The following is an 18,087-nucleotide window of genomic DNA, read 5'->3' on the forward strand; positions in this document are numbered from 1 at the left end:
AATGCTTTGAGGTTAAAGGAAATAACCGCAGACTTGAGCTTCAACGGTGCTTTATTGTGAAAACAAACCCTGGACCGGAAGAGTAATAGCTGTAGCATGAACCTGTGTCTCTCTCTGCTGAACACTGAGCTCCATGGACGCAGCCATACTTGGATTTAAATGTGATAAACTTCATTAACAATGTCACTTTCCACCGCTCGGTCGTTCCTATCTGAGGCCTGTTATGGCGAACAGGAGCTGGACGCTAACTCCGCGCTCATGGAGCTGGACAAAGGTAGTTAGCCTGCATGCTAACGGGCTAGCACCCGGCTCTGTGTGTTGTGTCTCCCCCGTCTGTGTTGTGCATTGTCCCGGTGACACCTCTGCTTCTGCCCCAGGTCTGCGGTCAGGGAAGCTGGGGGAGCAGTGCGAGGCCGTGGTCCTCTTCCCCAAACTCTTCCAGAAGTACCCGTTCCCCATCCTCATCAACTCCGCCTTCCTCAAGCTGGCAGACATCTTCAGACTCGGGTATGGACACTTCACAGACTGATGCTGGATCAGAGAGGGAGAGGTTCATTACGTCCTCAGTCAAGTTTGTTATTAGTTTGAACTCAAAGCAACTTCAGATTAAAACACATCTGTTCAGCTTTGCTCTTTGAATAAGTTACAGACATTAACATTGTTTATTTTTGTCAAATAAAAGTTTCATTTTGACAAGCATAGACACATACAGATATATTTGTGAAAGGCTTACACCGGGTTAGATTGTCTGCCAACTGATTATCTGCCAACTGATTATCTGCCAACTGATTTAACAGATTATTATAATTCATTAACAGTAAGTAATCGTTGTGGTGTTTGATTCATTTGACAGTTTTTACTGTGGCCCAAACATGTTTGGTGGTTATTTCTGATTTCAGGAACAACTTTCTGCGCCTGTGCGTGCTGAAGGTAACTCAGCAGAGTGAGAAACACTTGGAGAAGATCCTCAACGTGGACGAATTTGTTAAAAGGGTGTTTTCCGTCATCCACAGCAATGACCCAGTGGCCAGAGCCATCACGCTGAGGTAATGAAAACATTGCACATGGTGCTGGTTTGCACAGGATTTCTGCCACAGTGCTTATACCACTTTACAACGCTAGAATACATGTGTGGTAACATGTTTGCCAACGTCCCCTCTCTTTCTCCAGTTGTCTGAGATTCAAAACAATGTCCCTCTTTCTGCTTTTGTTTAGGATGCTTGGTAGCTTGGCCTCCATCATCCCAGAGAGGAAGAACGCCCACCACAGTATTCGCCAAAGTCTGGACTCTCATGACAATGTAGAAGTGGAGGCGGCCATATTTGCTTCTGCAAGCTTCTCTGCACAGTCAAAGTAAGGAGAGTCATTACCTGAGCTGAACTGTAGTTGACATTTTGGATTGCATGAATTTGATGTTTTTTAATGCTGTTTCCAATTTTCAGAGACTTTGCAGCTGGGATTTGCAACAAAGTCAGTGAGATGATTCAAGGTAAAATCTTTTGGGAAAGCACTTGCAGACAAGCTTTGGATTTAGATATTCCAAACAAATATTCAGCATTCAAATAAAACCCTTAAAAACAGGTGACAGTAGAAAGTTGTTGTTCTGTTCACGTCGTCGTTTCCAGACGTTTCATTCCTCTTCGATCTGTACCTTCAGGTTTGGATACTCCAGTGGAACTGAAGCTGAAGTTGATTCCGATGCTGCAGCACATGCACCATGATGCCAGCCTGGCGTCCAGCAGCAGAGAGCTGCTGCAGCACCTGGTCAACTCGTATCCCTCCACCCCCATGGTGATCGTCACCCTGCACACCTTCACCCAGCTGGCTGCCTTCTCCCTCTTTGACATCCCTAAGCAGGTACTGACCATGAAAATAGCTCTACCATACTGTAGCCGTGATAATATTTTGTCTTGACTTATTTAAAATCTTCTTTTTTAATTCCACACAGTTACAGCTCCTCCTACAATACCTTAAAGATGACCCAAGAAAAGCTGTGAAGAGACTTGCAATCAACGATCTAAAGCTCTTGGCTAAAAAGGCTCCTCATCTTTGGATCAGAGAAAACACTCAGGTAGAATTTCAGTTGTTAAAAGTGCACCACAGCCTTAACTTCATGTTGGTTTGAAGCCAGTGGTTAATATGAATGTGTTTACACCTCCAGACTCTGTGCGAGTGCGCCCTGACGAGCCCTTACGACAGCTTGAAGCTGGGAATGTTGTCTGTTCTCTCCACCCTCTCTGGAACGATCGCAATCAAGCAGTACTTCAGTAACATGACAGGTACTGTTCATTTTAACCATAGACTGTAATTAAGGATGGATGATGTGTCTCCACTTCCTCCTGTTTACAAAAATTAAGCTAAAATATCTTTGATACTGGTGAGGCCATCTTGTTGTTTTGATGTCATGTGTGTCTGTGCAGTCAATCGTGACGTTTCAACACATTTTTCTATCAAAGCATCAAATAACTAATAACAACCAAACTCATCAGAAACATGAACACTTGAACAAACATCACTGTGATAAGAACTACCTTAAATGACAGAAACCATCTTTGAGACGTTGTAGTTTGATCCTTGTCCCACCCACTAACATGGAGGAGGCTGGTTTTTATGACTTATACTGTGGTCAGCCCTGGAGCGATCCAGATGATTTGGGGATCCATCATGTTGATCATCTTCATATTTTAACAAAGCCATATATGTTGTCATTGTTGTTATATTCATAACAGAAGAAGAGCATCTCTGGACTGACGTGTTTTCCTTTCACACACTCAGGTAGCTCTTCAGTTCCCCCATCGCTCAGTGACCTGGTTAAACTGGCGCAAGAATGCTGTTACCACAGCAACCTGGCAGTGGCTGCTCACGGGGTCATTGTGCTTTCCAACATCGCCATTTCCTGCCCAGAGAAAGGTTAGTTACAAAAAGTAATGGTTTGGGATTAGTCTGATAACCGGTGTTGCAAATGCAAATGACTCCCACCTCTGATGTTTGCTCTTGTGATTGACTGCCTCTGGTTGTATCTCTCTCTAAGACATAGTACAGTTGGAGCAGGACACAGTTTTGGGAGTGGAGTCTCTTCTGATGCTGTGCAGTCAGGACAGCAGCCCCAGTGCCCAGGCCACACTCAAAGTAAGACATGGGGCAGATTTTAAAAACCTTGTTAAAACTTATTTTCTTATTACAGAGTGTGGATAACTGAATAGACGTGTCAAGCGTCTTGGGACAAAAATTTTGGAATAATATTCTGGTCTACTTGCTTTTTGTGTTGACCCTAGACGGCCCTCACCTCATTGGTCAAGATGCTGAAAAGTCGACCCCATCTCAGCCAGTCGGTTGTGGAGTTTCTGCTTGGCCAGCTCCATTTATCCTGCGACTCCTCCCGCGTCCTCATGTGCCACGCTCTGGCGGCCATCGCCACCCACCTGCCGGTGCTGGGCGACGGCATGCTGGGAGATCTGGTGGACCTGTACAGAGTGGCCAGTCACTCCTCCACTGACAAGCAGCAAGAGCTTCTGGTGAGAGATTGAGTCTCACAAATCCCTCAGTTGACATTACATTCACTTCTGTCTCAATTTTATAATTAAATTATTCTGCCATTGCCTTTACGTGTAATATCTGCAGTTTTGGATTTGAACACTTGTCCCACTCACTGTGTTTGCTGCAGGTTTCCTTGGCAACCGTGATTTTTGTTGCTAGCCAGTCGTCTTTATCAGCTGACGTGAAGACGGTCATCAAACAACAGCTGGAGAATGTGGCTAATGGCTGGACGGTGTACCGCATCGCACGCCAAGCCTCACGCATGGTCAACGAATCTTTCTTTCTTCTCTTTTTGAGATATAAATGGTGTCACCAGGAGCCGCCCACCTCCTGAGACAGGATTATAAAATTCTTATCTCTAATCCGCAGGGCTGCCACGAGTTCTCCAGCGAGCTGTACCAGAGTCTGCGGACCCGTGTGGCATCGGAGCACTTCTACTTTTGGCTGAACAGCCTGAAGGAGTTTTCGCAGGCCGAGCAGTGCCTGTGTCACGTGGAGGACGGCGACTACAGCGGAGCCATGACCGCCATCGCCGAGGCCCTGCGCTCCTACCAAAAGGGCATCGCCTCCCTCACAGTCAGTTCCCTACCAGACATCTGCTTGTCAAATCATTCCTGCAGATCTGCCTTCACTCATGACATGTCTGGAGCAGCTGATATTCAGTCTGAGAACTCCTGCTATCGTAGCTAATTTATTTTGCATCTCAAACTGTTAATGAATCAACTCTAACCTCTTGTACCTGACTTTATCTTGTTAGGTCATTTCAAAAAGACCCGTGTGACCATTTAACTGTGGTGTCCATGTACATCTATCTAATTAATCCCTCCCTCCAGGCTGCCAGCACTCCGCTGAGCCCGCTTACATTCCAGTGTGAGTTCATTAAGCTGCGGATTGACACTCTGCAAGCCCTGTCGCAGCTCATCTGCACTTGCAACAGCCTGAAAACCAGCCCTCCTCCAGCCATCGCCACCACCATCGCTCTCACCTCAGGCAACGAACTGCAGCGCTGCGGCCGCATCTCACTGCAGGTAAGACGCTGAAGTCTGATCTGTGCGGCTCGGCAGTCTAGACAGGCCCAGTGTATAACTCTCCAACTTGTTTTGTTTTCAGATGAAAGTGTGCATGGACGAGTTCAGAAGTCTGGCAGCGCGCTATGCTGACTTACACCAGTCCTCGTTTGACGCAGACTACGCCACGCTTCGCAATGTGGAGCTGTATCCTCAAACATGCCTCGGCCACGTCACTGTCACGTTGAGTTTTTGACCCATTTCCTCTGCTGTCATTTGTTTCTCTTTAACTTTCCACTCAGACAACAACAGAGCTGTTTGCTTGTTTCACATGTGATAGAAGCTTTGATTCTGGACCCACAGGCAGCCAGGTGAGTGTTGTTGGGAAAATGGGGCATTGGGATTTGTGTAATGCTTTTGGAAAGAAATCAAATGCAGCTATGATTCATTCTATTACTTACTAATTTCAGGAGAAACTGCTATAGAGAGAACTTCTACCCATATAATTTCCTTGTGTAAAAAGGGTTTCACTTTCTTTAACTGCATCAAACCACTTCCTCTTTTCTTCTATATTTCTACTTTAATAACTAGACAATTGTGTAGGATTTTTTCGGCCTTGGCGGAGGTGTGAACTCCACTGAGTGCCATTTTAGTGTTTTATTGTTTTCACTGTACCATTGAATGTGAATACTTTGTGCTAGAAGTGCTTTGCTGTAGCACACGTCCCCTGAAGAGCAACTCTCTCTGCCTCCATTATCTAGTTTTCAGGAGTACGGCACCCTGGGGTCAGTGCAGACAGAGAGTGAGTACGAGCGACGGATGATGTCGGTGTTCAACCACGTGCTGGAGGAAGTGGAGGGCCTCACAAAGAAACACCCTCCAGTGTCATACCTGGTAATAATAACTTTATAATGGTAACACCCAGTGATTGCATATAGTTAGTCTCCTGATCTGTGAAGTCTGAAGTTTGTAACAAATAGCCTGTTAACTAATGGTGGATTTGTCATGTTAGAAACTCAAATATTTATGTAGCTGTGTCAATATACTATTTTAAAGTATGTGTCTGTTATCTTGGCCTGTTAATGTTTTACATTATCTACTGTAAATAATAATAATAATCTCATTAAATATTGTATTGCGCTGCTCCTGAACTTTTTTTTTAATTCAGTGAGATTTACCAGGTTAAATTAAGAAATAAAAAAATGGAAATAAACTGTTTAGTAATGTGCCAAATGTAAATGTGTTGTTTGTATTGTTTCCAGCACACAGGGTGTCTCTGTGATGCTGTCATAGCTCTGCTCAAGGTCCCGCTGTCCTTCCAGAGGTACTTCTTCCAAAAGCTCCAGTCAACAAGCATTAAGGTACGGTAACAGCTAACTAGCACTAGCACTCTGTAGGGCACACGACTCCTCCAAAGCCAGACATCCCCTTTAGATTTAATCAAGTCGCACCAGATTGCCCACACTCGTATACATCTGTCCCTTAAAGTCCCTTAGATCCATGAATTATTCTCTGAGAAATTGTCCCTGGGTCTGCGTCTTTGTCCGCATCTGTGCCAAAATGTAATGGGTTCTTTCTTGGCCCATGTCCCATCCTTCCACCAAGTGTCAAGTAAATAGGTTCAGTAGTTTTTACATAATCCTACAGACTGTCAGACAAACAGCAATGAAAACATAGGAAATTATAAAAGCACAATTGACATCATAATCCATAACCTTAGGTTTAGTTTGGTTAGATTTATATATCCTCAGCACAACATAAATGTACAGGATTCCTTTTATTGTTAATGTCAACAAAAGGAAGAGTGACAATCACTCCCTAGTTGCTCAGATTTTTTTATTTGACATTTTATAGATCAACCTTTTGTCAAAGTCCCTTAAACTCTCCCTTACGTTCACTTCAGTGACATCAGCGTCAAGACAGGTTGACATGCAAGGACACAGACAAAGACAATACATGCTATCTACAGTATACAGTATCCTTTTTAAATGGCTGCGATCCAGCAGATGTTCTTGATCTCTCTTGTGACTAATCTGGGTGTGTTTTTGTTTTTCCAGCTTGCTCTCTCTCCATCCCCTCGCACACCGACTGAACCGATCCCAGTGCAGAACAACCAGCAGCTGACTCTCAAAGTGGAGGGCGTAGTGCAGCATGGTTCCACTCCAGGACTCTTCAGGAAGATCCAGTCTGTCTGTCTTAACGTCACTTCAGTTCTCCAGAGCAAGACGGGGCCGGAGTACAAGGTGCATACCAGCTTTTTGCCTTTTGTATTTGATTATAGATTGAATTTCTTTTTTTTTTAGGAAACCTTAGGAAACAGAAAATGCTTGCATCTGTATTTTTCCACACATCAAGCTACTTAAGTTGTTTATACTGGCTCATGAATCATGGCTGTTTCATGTATTTTATACCTTTTCAGATCGCACTTGACACTAAAACCAATGAGATTGAGCAGCGGGTAGAGCCGCACAATGACTACTTCAGCACCCAGTTCTTGCTGAATTTCTCCATCCTGGGCACCCACACCGTCACAGTGGAGGCGTCTGTGGTGGACGAGAGTGGCACCGAGTGGAAGACGGGGCCCAAGACAACGGTGTCGGTTAAATCCCTGGAGGATCCATACTCCCAGCAGCTCCGCCACCTGCAGCAGCAGCAGCAGCAGCAACAGCAGCAACAGCAGCAGCAGCAGCAGCAAAGTGTAGCTCAGCCTGCTCCTCAGAGGGCAGCGTACTCCCGCTTCTAGTGAACGTGCCCGTGATGCTTTCTTTACTGTCAAACAGTTCTTGTGTGCAGAAACTCATGTAAATATTTTTTGATTAATTAAAAGATCAGAGTGAATTTTACTTCTGCTTATTGTGTGTAATCTTTCTAAACTGTGTAAAGGGCACAATAATGAAGTCATTTGGACAAGTCCACACATTGTGTTGTCCTTGGCCTCTGAAGGTGGAAATCAGCCACCATAAAATGCTAAGTTGCTTTTAATTCCCTCTCTGTATTTTTTTAATCCAATCATATTTCATGCAGTCGTGATCTACAGGACAATTAAGCGCTGGGTGTCCTTGGGTTTACTGTCGTCATTTCTCCATAAAGTGTAATAACATAAAGGGCCAAGGGGAGGCAGACCACAGTCACTGAGTGAACACCTGAGTCTGAAGCGCCCAAAAACATCTCATGTCAATTCTTCACTTTTCTGGTTCTCAATGTGAAATAGTCAGAATTTAGTCTATTTTCATGAGATGCATTTACAATTTTACATTTTACATTTTACATCATGATGCTGACACGTGATCTTATATCTTTAATTTCAAAAAACAGTTACAGCACAGAGGTTCAACATCATCTCACATTTTTATAACGTTATAATGGTGCAAACTCTGTAACTGTTGCTGTTACTAATTTAAAGTGAAGTAAATTGATATTAATGCTTAACTCACACTGATACACACACACACAGCTGATGATGTCATCTGAAAATAATTTGAACCCGGAAGTGAGTCCAGTTGCTGTGAAGTGAGGTGATGAGAATGAGTCACAACATTAGAAAAACAGTAAATTGCTCATTGAGACTAAAACCATCAGCACCTGACATCAGGGAGTTTGCGCACAGAGCGACCAGCTCCAGGTGAACCTCAGTGAAGTGAGAGGGATCAATACCATACTTCAACACCGGCTTTTCAAAATAAAAAAAAGCTAAACTGATTACTGTATAGTAAGTCATTTTAGTATCTCATTAAACCAAGGAAATTCATTTTATATTTCTATGAAATATTAAAATTAAGACTGACTTCCTCACCTTGTATATTTGGCCATAATAACAAAAGCTGCATTGGATTTGTCATCTTGAGATCTGACAGATTTAAGGATATTATTGAGTATGATTCTGATTCTATCGTAGTCAGCTGTAATATTTATGCAGAATTACAAGCTCACTAATCGTGAATTAGGAATAATGGTCTACAACCAAGGTATATACATTGATAATATATATATTATGTTAAATTATCTATAAATATATACTGTCTTCAATAGGACAAACTGGATAACCTTATAAAGGGGAGGTTCAGGTTTATCACTTGACTTTTGCTTCATTAAAATACAATATCTATTTCAGAAGGTTGTTTTATCATTGAAATCTTAATTATCGACCAAGTCCTACATACAGAAGCAAGATTATAGGAAATAAAGTATTGAAAAATATAAGAATCTAAACATGAAATACCCAGTGTTGTAAACTAACTACGTAACTCAAGTACATGACACCACAGGAGCAGCATGGAGGCATTTTATGTTTTTTCATTTGTGGACTCAAACACTTCACCCTCACTCCTCCATCGACACAGTGGTGAGGAGAGAATGAGTGAATTTTCATTTTTGGGTGAACTAACCCTTTTTAAAAGCATTTAGAGTTTTGAGCTGCGGTTTTTATTTTGAAGGCGCGGCGGAGCGGCTTCCGCCCTCACCGTGTTGATCTTTTGTGAACGTTGACGCGCTGAGGGTCGGGGTCTGGAGGGAGATAACGAAGCTGCCGCTGCCGACAAACCAGCATCTACCCCCCCGTGTGTCCGATGTGCATACGCGGTGTGAACGCGAGGCAGCGTCCGTGCAACGAGCAGCGTTGATCCGAGGCCCGGCCCGCCTCCCTCCCGCGTACCCGTCAATGGGAGCTCGGTAGCTTGCTAACTCCACCACGACGACGACGATGATGATGCATCAGTGGATTTATCCCGGTGTCTCCGACTGAGATGGAGCCAGCGACGTCCGAGCGGAGCTGCCTGCTAGCTAGCTAGCGAGCTAACGGTGCTCGCCCCCCCAGCAGCCCCGGATAACGTTAGCTAAATGGGTGCAACCGCGGTCTCGCCGTACGGGGTTTGCTGCAACATCGACGGACGTTTCCGGCGCTGTCCCCGGGTTTGATCGAGAGGAGAGGGAACATGTCGACTTAGCGAAAAACCGCTAACCGAACCGTTTAGGATAGCCACACGTGATACGGTTGATCTCGCTCCCTCCAGCAATTACCGTCATCCCCGGCCGCCCTTGGATGCTTCAGTGACATTACGCGGGTGAGTAATCACGAGAGAACGGACTTTAAACCCAATTACGGGGGGGGGTCTGTCTACAATCTGGAGGACACTGAGCTTTGCGCCAGACATCCATTTGTTATCGTGTCATTAAAACACACAGCAGCCCTTGAGCTCATTAGCGTCCACTGTCATGTCTATCAGGGGGTTGCACAATGTTGATAACGCCCGGGGGGTTGTCACCGCTCCTCGCACGTTTCTCCCAACATCTGCCCCCCCCTCCCCCGGTTCTGCTAACTCAGCCCGCCGCTAGCTTGTGCTCCACCACGTCCCGTGCGACTCGTCCTTTTATGGCGCTGTCTTTGCGCGTATCGCCGGTGCGGCTAGGCTAACAAGCTAACCGCTATCAGACAGGGGGGGACACAGCCACAGCTCAGGTTAAATCTCCTGGATCTTAAAGCAGAAGATCGCGACCGTCCTCCACGCGTGTTTCGGTTAGATGCAGTGAAGCAGCCTCAGCCTCAGCCACACACACGCAGACACACACACACTCCCCCCCGGGGGTGATAGCTCCAACATTTGGGGTTTGTCCTGCGGATCTGTGTCCCCCCTCGTCCTCCTCAAGTTGGTTTGTTTACACTGAGGTCGTGCACACAACACACATGAGCCCTGCTGTGTGAGGTGGAACCCCCCGAGGGGAGATGCTAACCTGCCGCTGTGTCTCTCTTCCAGACGGTGCGTTTCAGGATGGCACAGCTCTTGGACGAGGCCGGCAAACTGGGCTGGGCTCTCCTCACGGCTGCGCTCCGGTTCGTGTTCATGGTCCTCAACAACTGCGTGGCCATCCCGTCCTACTGCCTGTACCTGCTGCTGCTCCAGCCGCTCAGAATATGGGACCGCTCCACGTTCTGGCACATCGAGGGGCTCATGTTCAAGTGGATGCTGGCCATGGTGTCTTCCTGGGGCTGGATCGCAGGCTACACAGGTAAGACAGCGTTTGGTGCACATGGTCCTTTTCTTGCAAGCGGCTCACCGATGGGTCACCAGGCACACAACTGCCCTTACAGCTGTGAAGCTCAAACCCCCTGTGAGAGACAGGCTGTTTCAATTGGAAGAGATAAACCTGCTTAAAGCCAGGAAGTTGTTGAACAACTCTCCAAAATCCTGGTTATAGACTGTATATGGTGAGTAACACTAATCGACAACACTGTTATGACAACATGATTACGTTTTGTTCATGTTGTATAAACTAAGCAAAGAGGCCACACAAGTATGTAGGTGCATGTTTCTTTTTTATCTTTGCCGAATAACGGCTTTTTTATTTTAGTGCCTCGGTTTATTAGCTTTTTAATGCCCTCTGCACCAAAGAGTAAATTGACGGATGTTTCCACGCATATATTTCCAAATAGTCACGCTCCTTTTTTGCCTTACTAAACTGCAGTGGGGCTAGTTTCTTCCCAGCTGATGACCACTGGTCACCGTGTAAACATGGACATCAATGTTTATTTTCTACACAACCAGTATTTTCTCACCTTGATTAGAAATCAGTCACAAACGGCAGAAGAGCAGATGGTCGCATAAAGATGAGAAGGTTGAAGGAAAATGAATAAGAATACTCAGCTTTGTTTTGACTGTTAAGTGGCACAGCTGCTTTTTTGCTCCTCTTTCAATAGAGCGTTTACATCCAAAGAAAGATGACGTACGTCTATAATGGCGATATTAAATTCTATGAAAAATCCATTATCTTCAGAAACACAACTTAGTCTTTTTTATTTTTATATTTGGAAATTACTTTTGGCACATCTGATACTATTTGGCATCCTCGTACAAGGACTATCACTTGTAACGCTGAAATGAATAAGTGATTGGTTGTACTGTTTGGAAAAGTGAGAAACTGTTGGTGGAATTTCTAGAGAAAAGAATGATTTTCTTGTTCCAGATTTTCTAATGTGAGGATTTGCAGCTGTTCAGTTTTTCCCTGTCAGACAGTAAATGATTTAGCTTTGTGGTTTGTACTCTAGATTATTTTTTTGGAACAGTACAGAGAACGTACAAACTGACACGTGTATAAGAAGAGCAGCGGGATCGCACAAGCAGTTGTTAAATCCCCTCAGCTGGCTGGTTGAATATGTTGAAGTGATTCAGGCTGTCGGTGGTGTTTGGTTGCACAGAGCAGAGAGTAAATGCTTACAAATTGCTAAGTGGTGAACACGGGGAGCAACAAGGCGCACTGATTAATAATGCAAAGCCCTCCACCTATAGAACACCTGGTGTTTTGTCGAGGAATATGAGTTACACACCTGTGACAGAGGTTGAAAGTGAGCTACGACCAAATTAAACATTCACCTTGGTGACTTAAGTTTAATGCTGACTAGCGGCACATGCTGTAATCCACAGTCTGGAACTTTCATATTAACTCATTCACATAAAGTTGGGTCTGAGCAGTCACATCCGAATTCATGTAACTTTGCAGCCACAGTTCCTCATCAGACGTTTATTAAGGAACAGTGAGGTATCAGGCTATACAACCATTTCAATTTCACTTCAGTGCGCGTGATGTTCCCACGTGATTTTATATTAGAATACGAAGACTGAATGGTGCCACAGGGGAATGTGAGTGCAAAGATAAGAGCCTTAGAATGAACTTACAAGAAGCTATAGACTATAATAAAAGAAGCATTTCACAATGAGTTACACAGAGGAATATGAGATAAGCCCAAGTGTGACGCACTGCAGCAGACGGATGGCATGACATGTACAGTCAGTGTAGTTAACCTGTATACCTTTGCACAAACATGCAAACTCAGCTGGTTGAACTTTAAAATATCAAAGCTCAAGTTCATTTATTTTCCACGAGGGTTCGATATCGATATCTTAAGAATTATTCACAATTTAAAAAAATATATACTGGTCGAAAATGCTTTGCTTCCTAGTATCGGCAACAGCTCCAAAAATCCATACCAGCCAGGCTCTAGACAAACTAGTGGACAGGTCAGCTGGCAGTCGCACTGGACCAGGTGCATGTGCTGTGACCTGAACTCAAGGCTACTGGGACAAGGATGGGTCGATTCTCCCTGGTTTTACAACTTCACTGTCACAACTACAGTACATACACATCACTGTAGAGGCCGAACAGTGATGCTTTGTAGATAACATACAGTAGATCATGTTATCAGTGCCACATACTGCATATTCTTTATCATGAGGACAACTTGTACAAAGGACAATAATTCTGGAGAAGAATTGCTGTGAAAGTTTTTAGTTTGACCCTTAAACTCAAACTTTAATCTTAAGCTTCTCACTGAGGCTTCGTTTTTTTATACTTAACCTACTTAACCTGCTGCAGAATCATTTCAACGTTACACTGACTTGTTAAACAGAGAGTGGCTCCTCGTTCATTCCCACCTCACTCCCCGAACACCTTTTCTTGCACTGTGTAAGTTTGGTTGAGCTAGTACGTCTCTGCGTTACACTGCCAGTGGTCGTCAGCTCGCTTTAAGAAGTTAGCCTGGTATTATCAGTATAAACATCATGGCAGAGGCGACTATCTCTTAGCATCTACATTTTAGCACACAACTGTTGTGGGTTCAGATGGTTTTGTTCTATCTTATTAGCCGAATGCCGACTAAACACAATTGATTGTATTATTTATTAGTGATTGATAGCTGTTAGCTTCTCGGGGTACTCTGCTGTTGAAGTGCTACACAGAGCTTTCAGTGGGCTTAGATTAGATAAAGCTATATTATCTAATTTATCCAAACCTAAACTTGGATAAGTCCCTTTTGAAGATGCTCCTGTCTGCAGCATTAGCAGTCTGACACTAGCCATTGCTAATATGCTTCACTGTTGCTGCTGGCTTGTAGTGGTGCATCACAAACCGGTTTTCCCCAAACACACATTGTAATATGTATGTAATCAGATTCTTGTACAACAATGGAGGATATTGTGCTGCCAAAACATCTTTCAAATATCACTTGTGAGATCATTATTCTATTTTATTCAAGATACTGCTTTTTGTGTTCTGCTGAAACCCCTTTCTGGCTTGAAAAGCCAAATACACTGTTTTTAATTGTTGTCTTCCATTTCCATGAGTACGTTACTTTTGTGTGAGCAGATGCACGGTGTACATGAATGTAACATCATATGGACTTCTGATTTATGTCTGCTCTCCACACAGGCAACAGCAGGTTGCATTTAATCAGAGACATTTTTTGGATCATCAATTGTTAAAACAATTATTCAAGCAAAAATGCAGAGGCGCTGTATAAGGAAATCCAATATTTCTCGTGTTGTTGCTGTTGGTTGGACAAAACCAAACCTTTGACAACATTAAAGGACGCTGAGGTGAACGTTGTCACAAGTGTGGTGAATGTGGCGTGAACGTTTGCGGCGCTAGCCCCCAGCAGCCTTCTCTCTTTGCATGGTTAACTTCCTTGCTGACTGGGGTTGTGTATTGCTCTGGTCAAGTGGTTCTAAACCAATATGTTCTGACACAGTCTGTGTACAACCTTATTTTTCGTTTCCCAGATCATACAACTGATTCAACTACGATGGTTTTATACGATTTTATCAGTCTGATTTTCAACCTTGCTGGTTTACAACATCTGGGCATGTTGAGTTCGGAAACAACAGTTAACCGGCATTGCACACAAAAAAATCTTAATTATTAGTTAAACCGACAATTTTTTTTTGTGCCGGCTTGTGAATGTTGCAAAGTGAAATCTGCTGACTGCTTTCGAAAGCTTTTATTTAGGATACGTTTGGTGTCTCCCCAGCAGACTATGGTAAAAGTTTAATGAGTGTAATGTATGAAAACATAATATGGGTCTAGAGATACAGTACATGCAGTCATGCCTTGTAGCTCAAGTGAAGGAGGTGAACCAGCTTGGAATAATGTCCCTGCTGCTCCAGTTCAGTTCAGAAGGCAATAACATGAATAGAAATTAACATCACTTTTGTTCTGAAGCCCTGAAACATGTTTGCATAAGAGAAGGCTGATGCTTCGCTCCCCGTGGGGAGACGATGGGGTATTGATGTGGATGAGCAACACATTATGTGGTAGATCCATATTTTAATGTTAATGTGTTGTGATGCAATTGATTCAACAAACCTTTAGAAAGAATGGACGGGGTCAAATAGACTTTTAGCTTTTAATGAGGGTAAGAAATTAAAGGATGAAACCCAATTTGTTCCATTGAACCAACATGGAGACCGATGGGCTGGGTTCGATCAACATGAATAACATCCGTTGTTTGTAGATGTGAGACAGTGTGGACATTCTCCTACTTGGAAATAACCTGTTACCATTTACACAAGACACGAGATATATGTCCAACCTGGTGTCTCGTATCTTTGCATATATATTTGGTCACAGCATCAGTGCCAGTGTTCCACCTCTCACTGTCCTTGTATATAGTTTATTGCATAAATTCACCACTTCTGAATGGCTGTATGTTTGGTGTTCCCGGTTGAGATTGTGCTGCACCTATTTGGAGCCTCACTTTTGTTGTATACTTAAAGGTGGGGGTGGGTGGTGCGATACCATGTCATCAGTCAAAGTTTGCAGATTGCCTCATTATTGTTATCATGTTATCACAGCCCTGCCTTGTAAAAAAGGAGTCCACTTTATTTAAATATCCTCATTCACCCTGTGAGTAGGAGCAGCACGGTGAGGCTGTTGTTGGTTATATACCTACATGTATGTAGGTTTCACTTCCTCCCACAGTTCAACAACAAGTTTTGTCAACTGGAGACTCAAAATTCCCCTGCATGTGTGACTGGTTGTTTGTCTGTATATCAGCCCCGTGATGGACTGGCAGCCTGTCCATGGTGTGGCCTGCTTCTGTGGCTCTAGCCCTCGGCCGTCCTCATAAGATAAGCAGCATAGCAAAGGAATCTTCATCTTGAACCCAGCAGAATCAAAGGACAGGACTTTATACAAAATGTACTTAGTCTTAATTGTTTACAATGAGTTACCAGGACGTAAAGAAGAACAATGCGTGGGGACAAATGTCCGACATTGATGATGTGCGTGACCGCGATGGAAACGTCAGAAAGACACACAGAAAACAGATTCATGAGTGGCCATACTTCTAACTACTTCATATCCATGCATGTGGAAACACTGAAAGTCTTTTTCAGACAACATGCATAAGGCACTTTTTTTTTTATAATTGACCAAATATAAGATATGTACAGAGTGGGACATTTTACTGTTGAAAAATCAGAAGCACCACAGTGGCGATGATGCAAACCCCCCCCCACACACACGCTGTATATACCCCAATTCAGGCAATGACCCAGTAGCCAATAAGGTTTAACCATCACTGGACACTTCCCCTTTCAACCCTGCTTTGCCACACAGGTCTTATTGTATTTTGGTGCTCTTTTCTTTTTCTCATTTGTGAGGGAGAAGCTGCGATACCTTGCCTCGTCTCTCTCCCTCTCCAGCGTAGAGAAAGAAGGCAAGGTCAGCGGTCCACCGTTTAGCTGACCAGTGATACCGGATTGGACACGGTGTCTGCAGTTTGGCTGTCGTCCTGCTGCTGTAACTGTGTCATCTCTCAAAGACAATTTCCCTAATGTATTCTATCCGACAGATGACCTATCTCTGTGATATCATTTACGCTCGCCTCCCGCAACAATGAGAACTTCAGCCGGCATGATGGCATGCTCCTTATGAAATGGCATTGCCTTCAGGGTACGAATACCGAGTGTCACCGATGTGTCATTCTTCCAGAAGTGGGCTCTCAATTCCCGTCCTCTTGAGGCATTGTTCTTTTTTTTTTTTCTTGAACATGCCCACGACTTGTCCAACTCATTCCTCTTTGTTGAAATCATCTTTTTCTAACCTCACGGAGCTCCGGGGATTGAAGCTCTCCATCGCTGCGAAGGATTTCCGTCAGTTGGATTCCAGAGAGACGGAGTGGGGTTTCCCTGCAGGTCTCGTTATTGCGTGCATTTCCTGTCCCGGCAGTGGAGCTGACCTGAGACTGCACTTCCCCCCCTCACATTTTTCATTTGAAAATAGTTTTTAAATGAAAACATACGAGTGTGGACGTTGCTTTAATATGCAGAGCTGCTAAGGTGTATTTACATTGCAAAGGAGGATGTAGAAGGGCTGTTGTTGTCATCCCTTATCTCACTTCAGATGCATTTGCTCCTTTGTTGCAGCTCCTGTGTGTATCCCATCAACAATCAGCTGCAAGTGACTGGTTCGTGAAGCAGCCTACATGCTCTCAATGGCCCCTTTTATACAGAGGTCCTGCTTTATTGCTGTTGTGAAGACACCTCACTATGCCACCTTTGCTTGTTTACAATGAACCAAAGCCAGTTTAATATCATCGGTATGTGTAATCTTTAGATAGCATACTGGCGTTCCAGAATCTGAGGCTTGACTTGTAACACAACAGTGGCGACATCTGTCCTGCCCTGTTGAAACTCCCTGTTTACTCGAGCACTGTAACAACCGGATCTGACATTTTGAAGCTGGAACAGCAGTTCCCCAATCTACTCCTGAATTGCAAGGGAGAATAAAGACCTTGGTCAGGATGTCAAAGGGGCCTTTAGAGGCCTGACAATGTAACGAGACCACTGGAGATCTACTCCCATAGGTGCTGATAGAGACACTTGTCATTTTTGGGTTGAATACATTTGTCAAGTAGAAACACAGAGCGTTTTAATAGTAGCAAGAGTTCACTGATTAGCTTTTCACAGCAAGGCCGTTTTTTATTATTCCCCAATCTTTAAGTGAATCTTTCCTGTTCAAATGATTGAATACATATCTATATACATTGTTCATGATCATAGTCACAAATGATGCACACATTTGTAGAGAAACCAAACCACAATCGAGGCAGATCCACCACAGTTTAGCAGTGATTTGAAGCTTCTGCTTCTTCACCCTGACTCACCCAAACGTCCCTCTCTATGCCATGGACACAAGATTATAGCTTTGACTGGCACAGTTGACTGACCAATAATTATTATATAATATTAATCTAAACGGCTCGGTTGTGACATTTGCATGACGCCACCTTTACGGTCACAAGAAGAGGAGATGAGTCATATCTCCACAACATGTCTGATCGGAACTGTTCTGTGGGTAGATGAGACTTCCATGTACCTATGTGCGTGATGTGCCTCTTCTTGGCCTGAAGAACTGCAGCTTGCAGCTTTGTATTCTTTTGATCACTTTGACAGTGAACAAAGCCCCGGTTCTGTTCCCAGCCGCACATCCACACCTTTTGCTGTTTGACTGGGAAGAGGGAAGCATTATTAATGGGTTGCAGACATGCAAATGAGCCTGATCTCCTGTTGTAACAGGATGTAGACTTAACATGCTGTTATCCAAAGTATTATTTCAGCCAGGGAGCTCCCAAACCAACGAGCTTGCTGTTATGCTAACGTGTTGCCACAAAGCCTGATGATTACGTCTTCTACCTGAGGCTTTTCAGGCTTTAATCTTTGTCAAGTAGCTGCTGTGTCCTTTACTAAAAATACATTAACTAAAAAAAGAAGCAAAT

At 43.9% G+C, this 18,087-nt stretch overlaps 2 protein-coding genes across 4 annotated transcripts in view; both read left to right on the forward strand.

Annotated features, from left to right (window-relative positions):
• The first annotated feature begins 70 nt into the window (after positions 1-70).
• ints7 (integrator complex subunit 7) lies at positions 71-7,387 on the forward strand. The gene is made up of 20 exons (XM_035144615.2): positions 71-274; positions 378-507; positions 900-1,046; positions 1,216-1,353; positions 1,443-1,489; positions 1,658-1,857; positions 1,949-2,071; positions 2,162-2,279; positions 2,776-2,910; positions 3,032-3,129; positions 3,276-3,515; positions 3,665-3,802; positions 3,907-4,113; positions 4,371-4,565; positions 4,648-4,751; positions 4,847-4,915; positions 5,306-5,438; positions 5,807-5,905; positions 6,602-6,787; positions 6,964-7,387. Exons 1-20 carry the CDS (start codon positions 181-183, stop codon positions 7,285-7,287), a joined length of 2,925 nt encoding a protein of 974 aa, XP_035000506.2. The 5' UTR covers positions 71-180; the 3' UTR covers positions 7,288-7,387.
• Positions 7,388-8,987: 1,600 nt separating this feature from the next.
• The window catches only part of lpgat1 (lysophosphatidylglycerol acyltransferase 1), a 37,696-nt gene continuing 28,596 nt past the window's right edge, over positions 8,988-18,087 (forward strand). Inside the window, exons 1-2 of one of the 3 annotated variants that reach the window (XM_035143778.2) lie at positions 8,988-9,604; positions 10,295-10,547. In XM_035143778.2, the coding sequence (XP_034999669.1) occupies positions 10,310-10,547 (238 nt within the window). In that variant the 5' untranslated portion in view covers positions 8,988-9,604; positions 10,295-10,309. Of the gene's footprint in view, positions 9,605-9,649; positions 10,191-10,294; positions 10,548-18,087 lie in introns of those variants that run through there. The other 2 variants (XM_035143779.2, XM_035143780.2) reach the window with 2 other exon arrangements.

The sequence above is a fragment of the Hippoglossus stenolepis genome, chromosome 20 (assembly GCF_022539355.2).
Source record: "Hippoglossus stenolepis isolate QCI-W04-F060 chromosome 20, HSTE1.2, whole genome shotgun sequence".
In the NCBI taxonomy this organism is placed as follows: Eukaryota; Metazoa; Chordata; class Actinopteri; order Pleuronectiformes; family Pleuronectidae; genus Hippoglossus; species Hippoglossus stenolepis.